Consider the following 19385-nt stretch of genomic DNA (forward strand, 5'->3'; position numbering starts at 1 on the left):
ATTACAATATTTCCCAATTATCGATAGAGATGGAAGTGTCTTTCTGAAAACAATTCATTACCGAATCAATTTGCTGATTACACCAATTAATTGTAAAACAAAAAAAGCAACAGAGGCAACATTTCATATGATGGCCTTCAAAGATTAAATGGTCTCCAAAGTTACGTGATCATGAAGTTCCAATACTTTAATATGATTATTAAGGTTGAGGTTCTGCAGTAGCAAGAATCTGGAGATAATAGAATGAAAAAACAACGATGCATATGTGACATTTTATTGGCAGTGTTGCAGACATCATTTGCACAAACTCACGCATCCAATATTAGAGAAACACAATAATAAAATAAATATGAGGTTTTTTAAAACAGTAATTTCAAGTTTTTTTGGAGATGTTTGTTGAGAAAGTACACACATCAGTAAACCTATTGATTTATAGTGCCGGTGCATTACTGCTGACGTTACAGTATGAAGACCTTACCCAATATAAAAATTTGAAGGTAACAATCTTATGAACACCTCATAGAAAGAAAGGCCTACTTAATTCAATACTATTAACCCCAGAATCACATCTTGTCTTGTTTTGTCGAAGCAGATTAGCACAGAACATGGCAGCAGCAAATAAACAACAACAGAAAAATCGTTGTCTTCAGTTGCAGTGTGAAAACTCAAATAACATTACAGGCTAAAATTAGACACCTCTTTATACACTGTGTATTTTAAACCCAACAGGCTCCAGGAAGGCGGCCTCTACACTCTATTTCAGGACCTTTTACCCCCTGTTGGGGGTAAGTTAGGGGCATGTTTGTGGTAATAGTCTGGTGGGGTGGGATTGGGACTCGCATTCATCCCTGTGGGGACATAATACATGCTCTCCAGGTAGCTGTGGTCCAGTGGTGGATGGTTCTGGGGCTCTGACTTGGACCCCTGACTAGAGGGGTTCCTGTAGCCGATGCCAGGCCCACTTGGGTGCATTACTGCCACAGCAGAGGCCTCTGGATAGCGGGGTGGCTGAGGTTGAGCCTGGGGGTGGGCAGGGGGAGGAGGAGCCGCATAGGGCATGTACTGTGGAGCCGGGGCGTACATGTTGGGGTTGTGGAGAGGTGGGTAGGGGGCCGCTGAAGGAGGATACAGGCCTGAATGTGACATTGCTTGCTGCGGGATGAGCACTTCCACATACTGGCCGGTCTCTGGGTCAAACAACATTTTCCTCAGAGGCTGCACAGGCACCTCGATATAGAAATACTTCCCTGTTTCAGGATCCATTAGCACTCTGCGAGGGGTCTGTCCATAGCTGCTCTCTGAGTACAAGCTGGAGCCATCACCCCCATATTCAGAGCCGTAGGAAGGCCCCATGCTCTGAGGGCCACACAGATACTGGGGATCCAGAGGAGGAAGGCCAGGAGAGTGACTGTGGCCAGGATCGCTGTAAGGGGCCCCAGCCATGCCTGGTGGCTGCTGGTGGGGGGACCTGTGGACAGGGGGTCGTCGAGGGTCGATATGCTGGGATGGCAGCAGTGGGCGGTCGGCAGAGCAGGCCTGCATGAGAGAGGGGTGGGGAGGGCAGGGAGCAGACTGGTGGAGGGGCTGATACATGGTCAGTGGCTGGCTTGGACCAAGAGGACTTGATTTGAGAGTGCCGGGCTGGTAGCTCATTGGCTGCGGTTCAGGTCTGCACTGGTGGGGACGGAGAGGAGGCTGAGCCACTGGGTAAGGTAGCGCCTGGCCCGGAGAGTGTGGAGGGGCAGGCGGGGTGAGGTTGTGGGGGCTGCGGTGATGGTGAGGAGGGGTGACACCGGGGTGAGAGGGGCAGACAGCTGTGCAAGAGCAGGGAGGAGGGCGGGAGGAGGGCTGATAGTGATTTGACCTCAGGGGCGTCAGATCCGGGAGCAAGAGTGGACTGAAGCTCTCTCTTTCATCGTAGCTGGGAGGGTCATCTGAGGCGTAAAAACGCAGGTCATCTGTCCTCGGGTGGCGCTCACTGGACAGTGACCTGCGGCACGGCTGGTGTGTGTATCTTGGCACTTGTGTTGTGGAAACAGCAGCGGGTTGTTTTGTATTGTTTGACGTTACCAGCTTGGCTTGATCATGAGGGTATGCCGCCCTGGGATACTGCGGTTGTCTGTCTGGATCTGTCACAGCTGGCTGGCTTTGCTGGCTGGCTCCAGCTGAGGCAGGTCCAGGGATTTGGTTTGGTTTTGGGTCAGAAACCGGACTTGGAGCTGACGTTACCCTTGAGCTGGTGTCTGATGTTGGAACTGCTGCTAAGGTTGTAGGTTTTTGTGCATATCTGGAGGTCTGAGGAGAGACAGCTGGTTGCTGTCCTCTGTCATTGGATGCCTCTGCGTCTGCTGATGCTGGTGATTGGTTTGAGAGGCTGGAGACGGTGGTTGAAGTTGTTTTGTTCGGTGGAGGTTTGAGGCTGGACACTGCAGACACAGCCAGTTTTCTTGAATAGTTCGATGTTGACGTTGACTCGTTGGAAATCTTCCTGTAGATCGTCGGTGAGCTCACTACAATTGTTTGAGACCTCTCCTCACTTTGAGGTTTTACAGTCGAGGTTGTTGCTGATGGTCTCTGAGCTTCATTTGGCGTCGTTCCTAAATCCGCAGGTTTAAATTTGCAGCTTGGTTTTGGAGGCACCGCCGGCTTTTGAGAACTTTTAGCAATAGATTTAACTTCAATGGTCTGAGGCCTGTTGTTTCCTGTCGAGTTGGTAGGCATGTCTTGTTTCTGTGGTTCTTTAGACAGTGACTTAACCTCAATCGGCTGTGGTTTGAATCTTCTGATTGCAGGGGACCTTGGGGGGAAAGTTGGATCTACTCTTTTCACTGCTTCAAAATCTCCCAGGTCTTTCTGTTTGGTGAGAGGTGCTGCTTGCTCCTGTGTATTCCTTAGCTGAGAATAACTTTTTTGTTTTGCTGTGTCTTTACCTGGAGGCTTGACGCTGACTCCCTCGTCTTCTCTGGCCTTTGTGAGGGCGTCTGTGTTGTCAGACACTGTAGAGGGCGCAGAAGTGGTGGATGAGGAGGAGAACGTCCTCTCTCTATGAGACTCAAGCCAACCTCCATCTGAGGGGGTGACGGTCTGAAGGGGGATCTCCAGACAATTCACATGCTTACGGGGAGTTCCTTTACCTGCAGCTGTATCCTGGTTGTCGCCCACTACTGCTCCGATGTCAGCTTGGTAGCCTTTCTCCTTTAATAACATGGAAACTGAGTGACCAACGCTGCCAGGGTTACTGCCGGAGATCGTGGGCCCCGGCGAAAGGGAAGCAGCTGCAGCTTGGATGGGGCTGAGAACCTCCTCCTGGGCTGGAGATGCAGACATCTTGGTCTTGCTTGATCCTTCCCTTATTAACACTACAGCCGTGGACACCTCTCTTTCCTTACTGGGCTGTTTAGGGAGGCTTCCCAGCATCGGAGGCTTTCTGTCTGTCCTGACCACCACAGGCTTCTCCACCTTCTCTGTCACTTTATGGATTTCTGTCGCTGCCTCTTGTGTTTCTGCTGTAGAGTTTACATCTTGTTCACATCGCTTGGCACTTGCTGTGTCTGCTGTTGTGTCATTTGGTGCATTGGAGGACTGTGATTCCCTGCTTGCCTCGGTTACAGGGTTTGAAGAAGCCCGGGGTTTGTCACTTGCGTTCTCTGAGTCGTTCTTATTGGATGACGTTTTATTTCTGTCTTCTTTCCAGCAAACAGCCTTGTACTCTATTTGCATCGGCTGTGGACCAGACAGAGACTTCCCCTTGCTCTGAGGAGGGGGAGTTACGGTTAGCATCTTTGAATCTTTTTCCTCCTCTTTCTGCTCCACCTTACTCTCCACCTTGAACTCCTCCTCCCTTTCCTCCATCTTCTCCTGCCTCGGTACCTCTTGCCTTACGTCGCTCTCCTCTCTTGCTGTGACTTCTTCCCTCCTTTCCTCATTAAAAATGTCCATCCTTTCTTCATTCCCATTTGATGACATTACTGAACCAGCTGCCCTAAAGGACAGATTATATGTATTTTTCACAAGCCGCCGCACATCTCTAACTTTGTGAATGGGAGCCTTTACTTTGTTATTCTCACTTATTTCCTCCTCTGTTTTCTCCTCTACACTGGTCTCTATTCTGTCCTCCCTTTCTCTGAGAGACATATCTGGAGACGAAGCCTCGGGTTTGTTCTCCGCCTCAGGGGTGAGACAGACATTTAGGGAGGCTTTCTTCTTCTCCACAGCTTTAAGTGTAATCTCCTGTGTTTTGGACATGACGGTTCCTTTGGCACACGGTTGCAGTTGTTTGTGGTCCTCTGCGTTTTCACATTCCTGGTCTCTGTTTGGCATCCTGACCCGTGTGCTGCTGGCTCCAGTGGCTGAAGGAGCCCCCGTGTTCCCGGCAGTGGCATTCGCTGAGTCATCACCCTCCCTTTCGTATGTTTTTCTGTCATCTGCTCGTTGTACTCTGGTTGTGGAGTGTTTGCTATCAAATGGCACTTTCAGTTCTGATCTCAATTCGGATTTTAACGGGGTGGCGTTCCTGCTTTGAGAATCAGCCTCTTCGCTGTCAGCCTGGGAAAAGTTAACACTTCTGCTGCTGTTGGATGAGCTCGGCCTGTTACTGGATCTCACTCCAAAACTTTTGGGTGGTTTGGCTTCATCCTTTGTGCTTGGTTCCCCTCTTGAAGGAAGACCCTCAGATGAAACACTATAATCTGACTGAAGACTGGAACTGAGAATGTGTGTGTCAGGTTTTGGGGACTCTTTAAGAGGTACCACTACTCGCTCTGTTGGTGGGCTGTTATCCTCAAAAGTGGGGCTCACCTCATTGCCTGCATCGGGTTGTTTATCAACACTTTGCATCTTCTTGGACAGCACACTTTTGATGAGGCAGGTGGCCATCTTGGTTTTTGTGCATGTTTCATCCATAGAAGCAGATTTCTGGAGTTTGGCTTTTCTTACATTTTGCTGTTTGGGCTCAGGGCTGCGCTCAGATGGGTAGCACTCCTGCATTGCTGCTGGTGTACTGTGTTGTCTCACAAAAGTCCCCCTGGACTGCCTCTCATGAGAGGGGCTTTCCGCCGTCGATGGGAGCCCAGGACTGCTATTTTCACTGCTCTCATCCTGCTTCCCTTCAGCATTATTCTTCCTTTTCAGCTGGATCTGTCTCTTTGGCACTCCTCGCCTCACCTTCCTGAAGTCCTCTCTTTCTACAGCCACATCTACGCATTCAAAGCTGCCCAACTCATTGCGCCGAGATGGATCCAGGCCATCTGAGTAGTATGCAGATGGTTGCTGGAAGGAGAGTTCATCGTGGTCCAGCTTGGTTGCTGAACCCCTGAAGTCAGCATAGGCCGGCCAGGCAGCACTGACCCCAGCTGGGCTCTCCTGGGTGGAGGGTTGAGAGATGTTTGTCGATGAGCGGTGGCTGGAGTTGTACATGTCAAGGTAATCTACTTCAGGGCTTGACAGGCTGCGGAAAGCCACGTCTGTAAACCACTTCACCTCATTGTCTGCCTCATCAAGCTCACTTCCCATGCTGGAGCTGGAACTCCGACAGGGCCTGTTAGCGGCCACGCGTCCAGGGGCAGTGATCCTGTTCTGGGGTGCAGAAGGCTGAAGTCGTCTGCTGGCTCCACCGCCCCTGGTGTCTTGGTGAGAAGTAAGTCTAAGCAGACTCTGTTGTTGCTGTAGCTGTCTGGTGGGGAGTAAGCTCTCTGAATAGGAATGCACTGTTGGCAGTCCCTGACGGGTCTCTCTGCTTGTGGGAGCTGCACTGCGACTCACAGGTCCTTTTCTATTCCTGGTACTGAATGACAGCTCAACCTGTTCCCCTCTGTAACTGGCGTCTCCCTGCCACCCCTCCCCCCTTTCAGGAACCCGCTCCTCCCTCTTTCTCTCCCTTTTCATCTCCCTATCCCTTCGCCTCACCCTACCAACCTCTCTCTCCTGCTCTAGCTGCATTTCCCTCTCCATCTCCAGTTGCCTTGCTTGCCTGAACCAGTGGGCCTGGCTATTATTGTCAACAGGGGCAACATTGGGGCTTTCCCTATTTGTCTCTGCTTTCTTTAGATTACCACTCGGTGAGGATGCTACAACCTGAGAGGGGCTACGGTTCCTGTTCTGCCACTGTCTGTATGGTTTCTCAGGGGCTATGATGTGGACAGGTGTAAACCTGGTAAGTGGCGGAGAGGGAGTCCGCCTTCTGTTTACATGGTGGGACATGTCCTCTGTGAGCCTCTCTCTGTTTTCACGGCTAACTTTGGTTAACAGCTGTCTTCTCGAGTTCTCAGTCGTGGATTTTGACGAGCTGCTTTCAGAAGGTCGGGAATATGTGGTGAATTGAGGCTGGGGGTTCTCCGATCTCTGTGCAGGTGAGCTGGATGTAGCTCTGCGGACAGGTGAAATGTTTGGACTCCTCACCTTAGAGACGATAAGATTAGGAGAAGGAGACTTGATTTCAGTAGGAGGATAAGTGTCCTCTATCTGGAAAAAAGGGGGGCGACTGTCTTGTTTTTCCTCAGAGAAGGAAGCAGCTCTCAATTTATCCTGAGTCTTTACCTCTTTTGGTGTTTCTTCTCTCTCTGTGCCCTGTTGTTGCAGCGAACTGTTAGCCTTTATCTCAGGTAAAACAGGTGAAGTAGACACAGGTGAATGAACTACTGCCACTGGAGAACTGCCTTTGATTTCAGTAACAACAGATTTGCCTCTCCTGTCTAACTCAAATAAGGGTGACACACTTTCTTTTGCCGAATTTGTTGGGGACTGTGTTTCTATTATATCAACCTCAGCTGTATTTATAACGGGAGGAGCAAGTTGTGTGTACTGAGGGTTATACTCTGTGGCGACGGTTGCTGGTGATTGCTGATACCTCTGCTCAGGAAATGAGGCAACAGGTGATGGATCTCTTCTATGCTGAGGTGAAGGACTTTGATTCTCGCCAGGTGAACGTGTTTGATATCTCGGTTCAGGTGAGGGAGTGTGATGATTTGGCTGAGGTGAAGGGGTTTTGTTCCTGGCTTCAGACTGTGGGACAGAGCTTGTGAAGCCTGATATGTGAGGGGAGTCTCGCGGTGTACCAGTGGACTCTGCAACACTGCTCACTATACTGTCTCTGCTTGGGGTAAGGCTCCTTGTTTCAGAGGACACAAGTGTCCTATCTGGCTCTTGGGGGGAGAAACAAGAGAGTTCAGGAAATGGGGGAGAGCGCCTGTCTTCGGGCTGAACAACAGAGTAAGAAATCCCTGTGATATGAGGGGAGGAGGTGAGGCTTCTTGATAAGGGAGGGAAAAGGAGAGGAGAGCCTGATGCTGTCTCCACTTCAGAAGACCGCTCTTTCCTGCTGACCTCAGGTGAGGACGCTGTGATCCTGATTTCAGGTGACGGGGCAGTATGTCTGTGCTCTAAGAGAGAGCAGTTGTCCCTTATTCCAGGTGATGGAGATAAACTATAACTTACTGCAGGTGAAGACACCTGGCTCCTAATTTCAGAAGATGCTAAATTGTGTCTTATTTCAGGAGAGGGAGTTCTTGTCCCAATTCTGGTCGGAGAGGCAGCACTGAGCAGGCCAGGCGACCGACCTGTGTTTCTTAATTCAGGTGAAACAGAACTCTCCACAAACTCAGGAGATGCTGCTATTGAAATGACAGGTGAGGGGGGTGTGTGTCGTGGGGGAGGTGTAGAAACAGGACTGTCTGCTTCAACCGATAACTGTGTGCTTTGGCTCTCAGGAGTATTTGTGGCGTCTCTTCCTGGAGAAGAGGGAGCTGAAATCAGCTCGGAGGTGTGGGTGTGATCTGTGATGTCAGGTGTGGAGCCTGTCCTGAAAAGATCAGGTAGAGGGACCCTCCCTCTTAACTCAGGGAAAGGAGATGATGCTTGAGTGTCAGAGAAGGAGGACTTGAGCTCAGGGGAGACCGGTGTTTCTCTCGACTGAGATAATTCCTCTGTACCACTGGGTGAAGGTGAAGGAGATGAAAGGATGGTTTTAGATTCAAAAGGCGATTCTGTAAAATCCTGAGAAAAGTCTTCGGATGCGAGCTCAGGTGAGGGACTGCTGTTTGGATTTAAGTAGCTGGATTTTGGCTCAGACAAGTTTTGTGCTTCTCTGAACTCAGGTAAATATTGCGCGTGTGCTGATTCGGAGGAGGATGGTCTAATGCGGTTTCTAGGATCAGGAGAGGGACTTGGACTTAGAGATTGATGTGAGGAACTGTTAAGTCTGTCTTTAAATGAAGGAGTGATTCTCCTTGGTTCAGCTTCTGAATAATTTTGAATTGGATCTGATGATGATGGTGAATGTCTTTTTTCAACTGAGGAGGCGGACAAAGATGACAGTCTTCCCTCTGAACTGAGGGTCCAGGGGCTGATGTGTCCAGGAGAGGGGGTCCTCTCACTGTTGCTGAGGACTTCAGATGATGGGCTGACTGTGCTAAGCTGAGGTACCGGTACCGGTGATTTACTTTTTGGTTCTAAATTTGGGTTACTGCCCACAGAGACTTCTGGATGTCCTGAGCTCAGCCCCCTGCTCTCTAGTAGCCTCCTCTCAGGAGACTCACTCTGCAGCCTGGGGCTATAAATCCTCTCTCCTGAACCTTCAGAGCCCTCCTCTCCCTCACTGGATCCGTGTGCTGTGTGGTAAGAGCCCGAGGAATCGTTCTGATCATCCACTAGCGGTGAAGCAGCAGCAGCTGTCCCGTCCACCTCCCTCTGGGAAGGGACAAAGGCCCCTACAGCAGGGCTGCTCGAGAGGGACGCCGACTCACAGTCGTCTCCGAAAATGTCACACAGGCAGGTGGTCTCAGAGATGGCACTGCGCTGAGTGGGGACGTTGATAATGTCAAAGATTTCAACGTGGTTGGGGGTGCCGTCACGATGGCACAGGGACAAGGTGCGGGGCGCACTGCGCAGGAAGGAGTAGCTGTCCCCCTGGAGAGTCCAGCTGTCCATCGCTAGTCCACAAGCTCCAAATTCTCACTGTGGCCAGTCCAGTCTGCTCCTCTCGTCTGCTCTGGGCTCTGTTCCTGGACTAGAAACAAGATACAATCACCTGGAGGGTGTGTGGCTCATTCATTTATACCACCAGCAGCATCAGATGAATATCACAGAGGCAAAAGTATATCAATTCCAAATATGGAGCTTGAAATTGCTTTGCTTTTGTTTTGAGCTGGCTTACAGGAAATGTATTCTTTACACCTCAAATGTTTCAAGAATACATACAGCTACAACGCAGCTGTCACTATTCCTTCAAAAGCAGTAGCAAAATACTTAAAATTATAACTGGAAAATATACAAATGTTACTTGAATTTGACTTCAAATCTTTAGTTGCATGCCAATATCTGTACATGTACTAAAAGGTTCATGAGGTTTCATTAAGGCATATATATATATATAATGCAACTTACTTGAGATTACAAAGACACAAATTGATTCATCTTATGTATCAAGAGTGAAAATATTAAGATTAGCTCTGTCCAGTGTGTAACTTTTATCTAAACTTTCCTCATGGTAGAGTGACTGACAGAGGCTGCTCCTCGTGCAAGTAGTGAAAGACAGTATGACTGACTGGTACTGTACCTTTGGCCACTGATGAAGCTTTACCAAGGACATTGAGTTCCTCTGTGTTGCAATATCTGCCCCTCATCCAACAAGCTGTCTCTTAAATCCACAATACACGCCACGTTGACGAGCCCTTTGTTCAATCCAGGACTGAGCAGGTCCGCAGGCTGCTGCTCAGTCTGCCAGTGTCACACTGACGAGGCAACTTCAGACTGTCAAAGGCACTGCCATGTATCAGACCTGAATAGAAAAAGCAAAGAGGGGTCTCTCACTCAGACACATCACATCCTCTAATACTCTCATCTCTATTTCTGCCCCTCCCTCCTGAGCTGGCAGCGGGGAAAACGCTTTGCTGCCTCTGACCAGGATCTTTTTTCTTCTGCAGACTGGGGTTTGTTTGGGCATTGGCTGTGCAGTGTGAGCTGGGCTGGGCTGGGGTGCGGTGCGAAAGGAGTGTGTGTGTGTGTGTGTGGGGGGGGGGGGGGGGGGGGGTTTATAGTTAGCAGCAGGTGCTGATCCAGCCAGGATGGATGAGTGGGCCTGGAATCTGACACTTGGAGCCAGCCCAGTCACAGGGCTCCTCTATATATAGACCCATACTATCAGGGCCAGATAGCCGTAGCTTTAGCTGTTTGCCTGGGAATGCTGGTGGGGAAAGAAAGGGGAAATACAGAGAACAAAGAATTCACACACATTGTCCACTTGGCCACAACATATGAGGTTAAACATACACGCAGGAGTAGATTAACCACACCCTTGCATGTACTGTATGTGTGTTTAAGCCCAGTGTGTGTGAGTGCTAAAGTGTAGCTGCAGAACAAACTTATTTTTATGGTAAGGCACTCTCACACGTTTTAAGTCACGTTTTTCCCTTTCATGTCACATTCATGCTTGTCTGTCATATTACATCACGTTTGATAAAACCCGCCAAAACAAAAGCGATCATGTTGTTTTACTGTACTTATTACTGTTGCTACAATAGCAACTCAGCTACACTGAGGCTGTCCAGACGTGTTTGACGGTAGTGAGTTCGGATAAGCCCTCTGTCCCTAGCTTAATACCTCATGAGCTTACCATTCATTCTCAGTCATCAAGTCATTCGGGTCAAACCAGTGGAAAATCTCTGAGTACATAAGACTGTGATATTTTATCTGCAGTATCAAGGTGTTGAGAGAGCGCCCTCAACACTGCAAATTTAACAAGCTATTTCATGTATGACATTACGTATTGAGGCCCATTCTTCTGTCTGAAGTGTCATTCACTGTCACTGTTGACAATCAAAATGGAACCTGAGTCACTGACCTTTCTGGAGTTCTTCAATATGTCTCCACTCACAGAGCAATACTACAGCTATATATCTTTTTTTATACCACTGACTCTTTATACACTCATTAGTGTTTATAGACTCCAGATCTGATTTCAAAACTATCCTGCGATCTAATGTGTATAATATGAGGCTGTAATGGCACGATAAACATAAACCTCTTAGTAGGTACCAAGGACAAGATGGATCATATGTTTGGTTTAGAGCTCATACAGTAAACTGCCATATACTTTTTGAATATGTTTGTATAAATATGTAAATAGAAACATGAGAAACATGTAAAAATGGCTCTGAGAACAAAAATGTTTTAAAAGGTTGGACAGAAGAGCCTGTGTACATGTATAATGCATATGTGTGTGTTGCGTATGAGATAGCATGATCTAAAGGGTTCAGAAGTGCTGATAAATTTAAACCTCTGCGGTTATGGCGGCACAGCAGACTGGAGGACTCAGAGGGAAAGAATGATGAGCACCTCAGCAATGGAGAGCTGTAGTCCACATCACTGATAGATTAGTCACACCAGCCTGCTCAAGACCAAAGACCTCACCCAGCCTCAGCAATGCAACACACACACATGAGCTGTGCATAAACAATAAGCTGAAAAAGGGTTTGGTCGTCAAATGTTGTCTGCAACACAGCACTGTCTAAAGAATGAAGATAAAGTTACTTTTTAAAATGAATCATAGGCACTTTTCCTGCTGTGTTTCTATCTGAGGGAAATTATGCAACAAGGATCCAGTCTCATGATGGGTTATTTAAGTGCTAGTATATTAATGACAAACGGTAATAATATAAACAGAAGATCACATTTCAAATCTATATTTTTTTTCAACTGACCCAGTTGCTCTTTTAAGATGTGATTACCTTTGCGCAGACAATAGTTATACAAGCCACACTTCTAATATTAGCTTTATATCTTGCTGACAATTTTTTTTAGGTAGTTGTTTTTATTTGCAGTTTTCAATTTTATGCCACGTTACATCACATTTACTCCGCTGCGTTTTACAGGGATATATTGCAGTCCTTTTACTTAACAGAACTGAAAACACAGGCTTAGTTTTCACTGGACAGGAAGGGTATGAAAAACTTGTATTCTGAAAAGTAACCAGTAATTACTGCAGACAAATGTAGTGAAGTAGTACAACATGTGCCACTGTAACAGTGGAAGCAGGCTATTTAGCATACAAATGGAAAATTGTCGAGTAAAGTAAAAGTATCCTACCTGACATTCATGCTTGAGTAAAAAAAAAAAATACTCGGGTATTCTGTGCTATCTAGTAAAGTTGTGACAACCGTGCACGAGAGAGAAATGTAATTTAGTCATGTTGAAAACCTGCAACAGTCTCCGACGTCGCCCGAAGACGACTTTTATTTTGAAATGTCCCGTTAACAGAGAACGCGACACCGGAAGTTCCGCATTACAACTGCTGGCGAAGTGTTGCCATAACAGGCAAGAGGCTAACGCTAATGTTTGCTAACTAATTAGCAGGACAGGTGAGTGTTTCTTGTTTGAAAAAAAATGTCCAACGCGTTTAATCGGGCGGCGGTAGGTGTCGTAGCTGTTAGGGTGATGCAAAATGACGAAGACAAGCGGGTTGTCATTCTCTTCTGAAATTATTTGGGCCTTGTCGGTGAGCAGCTGGCTAACATTCACCAGCTAACTTAGCTGCTAGCAGTGGCGAGCTTTTCGTAGGTTTGTTTATGTTCGCTGTGCGACAGCTTCGTTTTCTAAAACACCGACTTGGCTCTAAATTTGGTCGTACGTCGTATTTGTAATCGTAAGTAAAGAACAACAAAACACTAAAGTTGAGGTTTCGATGTTGAAACGTAAACGTGTGTTGGTTAGCTCTTCGCGGAGGAGGAGGAGGGGGGACGGGGGGGACATTTTCTGTCCTCGGCGGACCTCCACGTCTCAGGGACGTCTCGTCGGGGACTAATATAGGACACACACAGAGAGACAGACAGCTCCAGCTGAATGACCTTTCTGCGGCTTCTTTCGTGACTTGCTGGTGAAGTTTTGCCCGGCGGAGACGGTCTCAGTCCGGTCAGTGGACACCGGGAAGGCCGGCTGGTTGACACCGGGCCGAACTTTTAATCAGGGCAGCAACTGGGTCGGTTTGGTTGTTGTTGTTGTTGTTTTTACTTATCTGGTTTTAAAACAAACAAACAACTAATGTCCGCCTGCTGTCAGCGGTCTTTTACCTTTGTTTGACCTCAGCGCGGACTTGTTCTCGATGCAGCTGTGTGACAGTCAGACAGTCATGGGACGGTTGTCAACATGGACATTAGGTTTGTCAATCCTGCAGGAAACTGATCTGTGATGTTGAAATGACAGACTCAGCAAAATACCTTCTTTTTTTTATTTTTTAATATATAGGTCCACACTTATAAATGTGTAGGTTATTATAGCATCAATCTTAAAAACCTGCACAGATTTCCACATCGTCTCCTGTGAAGTTAAAACTTGGGATTTTTACATCATTAGACTTGACAGCAACTTGTTTTTATGACTTTGGATGATGTTGTATGCCGTGTTTCGATTTCTCTACTCTGTCTGTGTATGCTTGCGTGGATATCAGTAGGCTGTTGTTGTATTTGAGGCAGAAATACCAGGTTTTGGTCCTCGTTTTATGATTTAATCTCACCTGCCCAGACAGTGCAGATGGAAATTAGCTGGTTGCTGAATTCCACATTTTGAGATTCATGTATTTTGGACATAGTCCCTGATGTAAGTGAATTTAATAAACTAATAATAGTAAACTAAACTAAACCGAATCAATTGTAGCATGGTTGTACCATTATTTGCTCCGTTCCCTCAGAGCTGCAAATTACACAATTGTGATTACTAAAAGTCAGTTCTATATCAGTCAGACAGATGTTTTGTTAACTTGTTAAAGATATATCACTATTGGTTTATATGGCAGATGATATAAAAGCAGTTCATTTTCAAAGGTAGAAATGTTTCAGTCTTAGTTAAAAAAAAAATTAATTCAGGAAATGTTAATGATCAAAATGATTCATGTTAAAACATTTACTGGAATTTTGTTTTAATGAAAAAAAAACAAACAAACAAAAAAAACCCTCTCAAATATAATAAGAAATGATAGCGCATGTCATTTTTCTGTTGTTCTGTTGTTGATGGAAAAACAGATTTATCCCTTCCTCTGATTTGTATTGTGGCTCCGGAAAGTCTCTTGTGTTGTCTGTCGTAAGTGATTCCTTTTTGTTTTACGTTCCAAATCTAATTGACGACTCCCCTGTGTCCTTGTCTTGTGACCTACAACCCATCAGTATTACCATGTGAAAGCAGATACAAAGGGAATGGGGGTGTTTGTCACACTGTATAAAAGCTGCCCTACGGAGGAGATCTGGGAACACTGCTGGACACCTTTCTTTGAGTGTACATGTATTTGCTCCTTCTTGCAAGAATAAATGTCCGATATGTTTGATTTTGAACCAAGTCATTTTTCTAACAGTTGCTCTCTTAAATCCAGGTGTTGCTGTTGTGTGTGTGCGTGTTCCAGTCTGAACCATGGAACAGTGTGCATGTGTGGAGCGGGAGCTGGAGAAGGTGCTCCATCGCTTTGTAATGTACGGCCACCAGTCTGAGGAGAGGCTAGACGAACTCCTGCGCAGCGTCTGCGAGATACGAGGACAGTTAGTTGCTTTCGGTAAGAAAAACTGATAGCCACAAAGTGACTGAACACCATTTATGAAATAGAAATATTTTTAGGTTCAGTGACGTAAATCTTTCCAGGAATTGAAATATGCTTCGTCAGTGTTGTATCACGTCACATCTGGCACATATTTGTGTCGACCTGCAGAGTGAAACATTTTTTTTTTCTCTCCCAACAGGAGTACAAGATGCAGACCTATCAGTCCTATCTCAGACTATGGCTCAGTGTTGTAAGAATATCAAAGAAACAGTACAGATGCTCGCCTCTCGACATAAGGACATCCACGGCAGTGTGTCAAAAGTGGGCAAAGCCATCGACAGGGTACGGGCAGGCAGCAACCTTCTTTAACCCGAAACCTTTGGCGTGTGTGTATACTTCACTTCTGGTGTGCTTTTTCTGTAGAATTTTGATGCAGAGATCAGTGCTGTGGTGGCAGAGACCGTGTGGGACACCCCAGAGAGACAAAAGTACCTGAGTGAGACCATTGTGGAGCACCTGTACAGACAAGGGATGCTCAGTGTAGCAGAGGACCTTTGTCAGGTAAATATCTGTAGCCTGAATTTAAGCCTAAACTTTGAGATTATTCCCATAAGAAATGCAAATGAAATTGAAGCAACATTATTGGCATCAAATTGTGGTGTAACCCTTATTTTCTATCAAGATAATTATTGGAAGGATTTCTAATAACTTTTGTTTTCTAGGAGTCTGGCGTAGTTATAGACATGAGTATGAAGCAGCCTTTCCTGGAGCTAAACAGGATCCTTGAAGCGCTGAGGATGCAGGACCTCAGGCCGGCATTAGAGTATGTTGTCTTTCTATGAATTACTTATATCTGTATTTGCTCATTAATAATCTTTTTAATAGAAACATAAAAATAACCTTACTCTTCTATAAATCCCTACAGCTGAGGAAATTCTACGTAGATTAGCTGTACTTTGCTCAAGTCAAAACTCCCTTCAGAGTGTTCGTTGTTCCAAGAGTGTTTACTTACAATAGTTGACTGTACCCGGCCGTGTCTGCGCCTCCTTAGGTGGGCGGTGACGAATCGGCAGCGCCTTCTGGACCTGAACAGCAGTTTAGAGTTCAAGTTGCACCGCTTGTACTTCATCAGTCTGCTGAGTGGAGGAATCAGCAACCAAATGGAGGCCCTGCAGTATGCCAGGCACTTCCAGCCCTTCGCCTCTCAGCACCAGAGAGGTAGGCAGTACACAGTCAAACACATAAATGCTCGTGTTTCACCATTCTCACTGAACTTTGAAGAATTGGATGCTCTCCTCGTTCTGACAGCAAGCCAGACTTTATTAGAAATGAAGCAGCATTGAAAAACTTCTTAAAGCAAATGTACCATGATTATTAAGCCTACTTTACATTATTCAGGTAATAAAGTATGTTTTTTGCTATTTTGCACCACTTGATCGCAGATATCCAGATCCTGATGGGCAGTCTGGTGTACCTTCGTCACGGCATTGACAACTCTCCGTACCGCAGTCTGCTGGAGACAAATCAGTGGGCTGAGATCTGTAACATCTTCACCAGGGACGCCTGTGCTTTACTGGGCCTCTCTGTAGAGTCTCCACTAAGTGTTAGGTCAGAAAAACATGAACTGTGCACTCAACCTCACCTCTGATTTCCTTAAAAATCGTAACATTTATTAGCAAATTGCAGACTTCAGGATGTAGTATAAACAGTTCCATTGTCTTGTCACCACCTTCTTAAGCCCCTATAGTCGTAATTGATCAACACTGCCTCGTCTATTTTGTCCACAGTTTTGCGTCAGGATGCATGGCCCTGCCAGTGCTGATGAACATCAAACAGGTGATAGAGCAGAGACAGTGCAGCGGAGTCTGGACGCACAAAGATGAGCTGCCTGTAAGTCCCTTTGAATTTCTCAGACTCCTTTTTGTTCTTTTTGAACCTTCAGTTCATTCACATCGTGTCTGTATGTGTAGATTGAAATTGACCTTGGGAAGAAGTGCTGGTACCACTCTGTGTTCGCCTGCCCAATCCTCCGGCAGCAGACCTCAGAGAGCAATCCTCCCATGAAGCTCATCTGTGGCCACGTCATCTCCAGAGATGCTCTCAACAAACTCACAAACGCTGGGAAGTAAGTCAGCATTCATAACTTATTGACCAAATTTAAATGAAGGAAGCGATAACATCCCAGATGTGAGAGTTGCGTTGTCTTTTATGTTGGGAAATCAAATATGGAAGAGAAACAGTGAGAATATTGTTGGGAGGAGTGTAAGCTTTGTGATTTCTTTCCATTAAAATACTGAAGTGAAAATATGAAATGAATGGAAACAAGCGGCTTGTGCTATAAATATTGCTGTGCTCTGGGAGACTGAAAATGTCCCAAATTCCTCACATCCTCTTCCCGCTCTCTTCATCCTCAGGTTGAAATGCCCGTACTGCCCCATGGAGCAGAATCCGTCACACGCCAAGCAGATCTACTTTTGATACCGCACACTCGCCTCGTCAAGGATGAAGTCACCTGGAGCTCTTTGGGTTTCCAGGACCATTTTGCTCTGGCCCTTCTTCCTCTGTCCCTGGCCTCCCGGCCTGTTATTATAAGCATTAAGGTTTTATCCCAGTGCTCCTCTGGACAGCCTCGGCCATCCCGTAACCCACCTCGGACCCTCCAACTTTTGCGAAAACACACAGAGTCCAGCAGGGATGGTCTGATGACAGCCTGTAGTAGAGTGAGGAGTCTGTCAGTAATGAGAACATCCTCATGAAGAAGCACCTCTGAAAAAGGATCATCCATTGCAGCTCATTTGCAAATGCCTGCAGAATTATAGGCTTATCTTTTTAAAGTATGTAATACTTTATAGTGTTTGTTTTCTCGGCTTTATCGACTGAGTTGGATGACTGCTTCTTTTTTCTTTACTTTTTTTTTTGGACAGAAGCAGTTGAATGCTTATGAATGGCTGTAGCGTGTGGGTAAAAGGCATGGATAACAGTTTCTGATTTCAGGATGGTAATAAACTTGTGTTTTACATGAGCAAAGCCACAGAGTACCTAACTGTGTTGAAGGTTTATTGTTTGCTGGTGAAAGGAACTGTGGAGGTCTATCTCAAATCCAAGTCTTGATTGTGACCCATTACTCCTCCATAATGTAATAAAGGCCTCACGTAGCTTGAAAGTCGCTGTCAGCCGATGCATCCATTTGATCAGAAGAACAACTCACCAATGGTGGAAAAGCTTCCTTTTTTCTTTTTTTTCCTTTTTTTTCTTTTTTTTTCTTTTTTGTGACTGACTGCACCAGCAAGATTTTTTGCTCACGAGAGAAGCCATTTGTCTTGTTCTCTGTATGTATCTAACAAACACGACAAAAAGCAAACAAAAAATATATATACTACTGTGAAATGTGTTTTCGTTCCTGTTTTTCATCGCCAGCCACCACACGGGCTCATGTAAAATAGTAAATTATAAGCCGAGCAGCGACACGCTTAATCGACACTACTCTCAGAACTGACGACGGCTCGCGTCACGTTTTGTGCCATCGCTTCTCTCCGCCTCCGCCTCGTGGATCCTGAGCTCACGCGCCATGTGATTTTCTGGAGATGTAAATTGGTGTGATGGTAGCCGTATGGTCTTGACATGCAGTGGCTGTAGGCTTGTGATGAAGCTTTACGTGTCGTGGCTTTTATTTTATATTGAGTCAGAAATAGTGAGATCCATACATTTCCTCAGGGCTCATTGTTAACAGTTCATACCACACTTTGCATTTAGTATTAAAGTTGTACATTTATATAAGGAGTCTTGAACAACAAATTTACACATATTTCACTATTGAGGCTGATGGTTCTTTGAGGTCACTGGAGTTTGTATATATTATTCAGTTCTTGGATGTGTCAGCGTACACTTGGAGAAAAACAGCGTCCAAGGCGTTTGGATGTACAATACAGTCTGTCTAGGTGGTCAATAATAATAGTGCAAGTTCCTGGTGTCCTCTTGAAAATGGTGATGTCACTTCACAGTCCGGTGAGGCTACTTTTTTTCAGCAAGCACTGCACCAGCATAGCTCACACTGACGATGCAACTTAGTCAGTAAAAAGTAAACATTTTTCTCTTGGTTTCTTTCTTTCTTTTTTGTGGGGGGGGTACACGACATGTTTTGTGTGGAATTTCACCGTGTTTCTTCTGTTTTCTGTCTTCGGTTGACAATCATTCATCGCTTCTTTGAGTGATAGTCTGCTAGCGCTTCGTACTTCTGACCCTATTCATTTGCTGAATGTTTGCATTTCCTGCTTTTGTGTGTTATGCAACTTTTATTGTAAATACTTATCCTCTAACATGTTTCATATACTTGCATCTGAAATTAAAATAAAAAAAAATTTATACTCCAGTCAGTTTTGGGAGGCTTGTACTGGGCCTTTAGTGGTGAACTGCTCCTACCATGAGGTTTCTATAGTTACCCACTTGGTGGCACTGCTGCTGTTTTATCAAACTATTCAAACTTAACACGCCTGAAGTCTTTGGGCTCTCAGGGGTTTTAATTTGAAGGAGTTTCACAAGCAGGAACTGTTTTTTAGTCATAAATTATTCACTAATATTTTACCATGTTATAAACAGCACTGATGGCATTCAGCACTGCAACACTCCTACAGAGCAAGAACATGTGAGAGGTAAGAATATTTCCTCTTCCCACTTCAGTAAATCACTCAACCTCTCTGGAGCTGCAGTTATATTAAGCCCGAGTTTATATAATGTTTTAAATGCCAAGGTAAGAGCTTTGTGAGTCAGCCACAGCTCGCATCTATCCAGATTATGACCCCGCATAAAAAATAAACCTGCATTACAACATGTGATCGCTTATATTTGCACTCTTTTATTTGTTCTCACTTTTGTG

General features: G+C 45.8%; 2 protein-coding genes across 3 annotated transcripts; one reads left to right on the forward strand and one right to left on the reverse strand.

The window, feature by feature from the left end:
• Positions 1 to 260: 260 nt before the first annotated feature.
• LOC138211512 (streptococcal hemagglutinin) lies at positions 261 to 9794 on the reverse strand. The gene is made up of 2 exons (XM_069171463.1): positions 9551 to 9794; positions 261 to 9001 (listed from the first exon to the last, which is right to left on the reverse strand). The coding sequence occupies exon 2, from the start codon at positions 8920 to 8922 to the stop codon at positions 760 to 762; it is 8163 nt and encodes a 2720-aa protein (XP_069027564.1). The 5' UTR covers positions 8923 to 9001; positions 9551 to 9794; the 3' UTR covers positions 261 to 759.
• A 2456-nt stretch (positions 9795 to 12250) lies between these two features.
• On the forward strand, positions 12251 to 17550 carry rmnd5b (required for meiotic nuclear division 5 homolog B). Of its 2 annotated transcripts, none has more exons than XM_069170694.1 (10): positions 12251 to 12350; positions 14351 to 14527; positions 14712 to 14854; positions 14936 to 15073; positions 15235 to 15335; positions 15564 to 15730; positions 15955 to 16120; positions 16300 to 16402; positions 16483 to 16637; positions 16927 to 17550. In XM_069170694.1, the coding sequence occupies exons 2-10, from the start codon at positions 14389 to 14391 to the stop codon at positions 16988 to 16990; spliced, it is 1176 nt and encodes a 391-aa protein (XP_069026795.1). In that variant the 5' UTR covers positions 12251 to 12350; positions 14351 to 14388; the 3' UTR covers positions 16991 to 17550. The 2 variants fall into 2 exon arrangements, with proteins under 2 accessions (XP_069026795.1, XP_069026796.1); XM_069170695.1 differs by lacking the exon at positions 12251 to 12350 and adding an exon at positions 12794 to 14256.
• Positions 17551 to 19385: the final 1835 nt, after the last annotated feature.

The sequence above is a fragment of the Embiotoca jacksoni genome, unplaced genomic scaffold, assembly GCF_022577435.1.
Source record: "Embiotoca jacksoni isolate LCO1_2020_lvr unplaced genomic scaffold, fEmbJac1.0.p SCAF_5, whole genome shotgun sequence".
Lineage (NCBI taxonomy): Eukaryota > Metazoa > Chordata > Actinopteri > Embiotocidae > Embiotoca > Embiotoca jacksoni.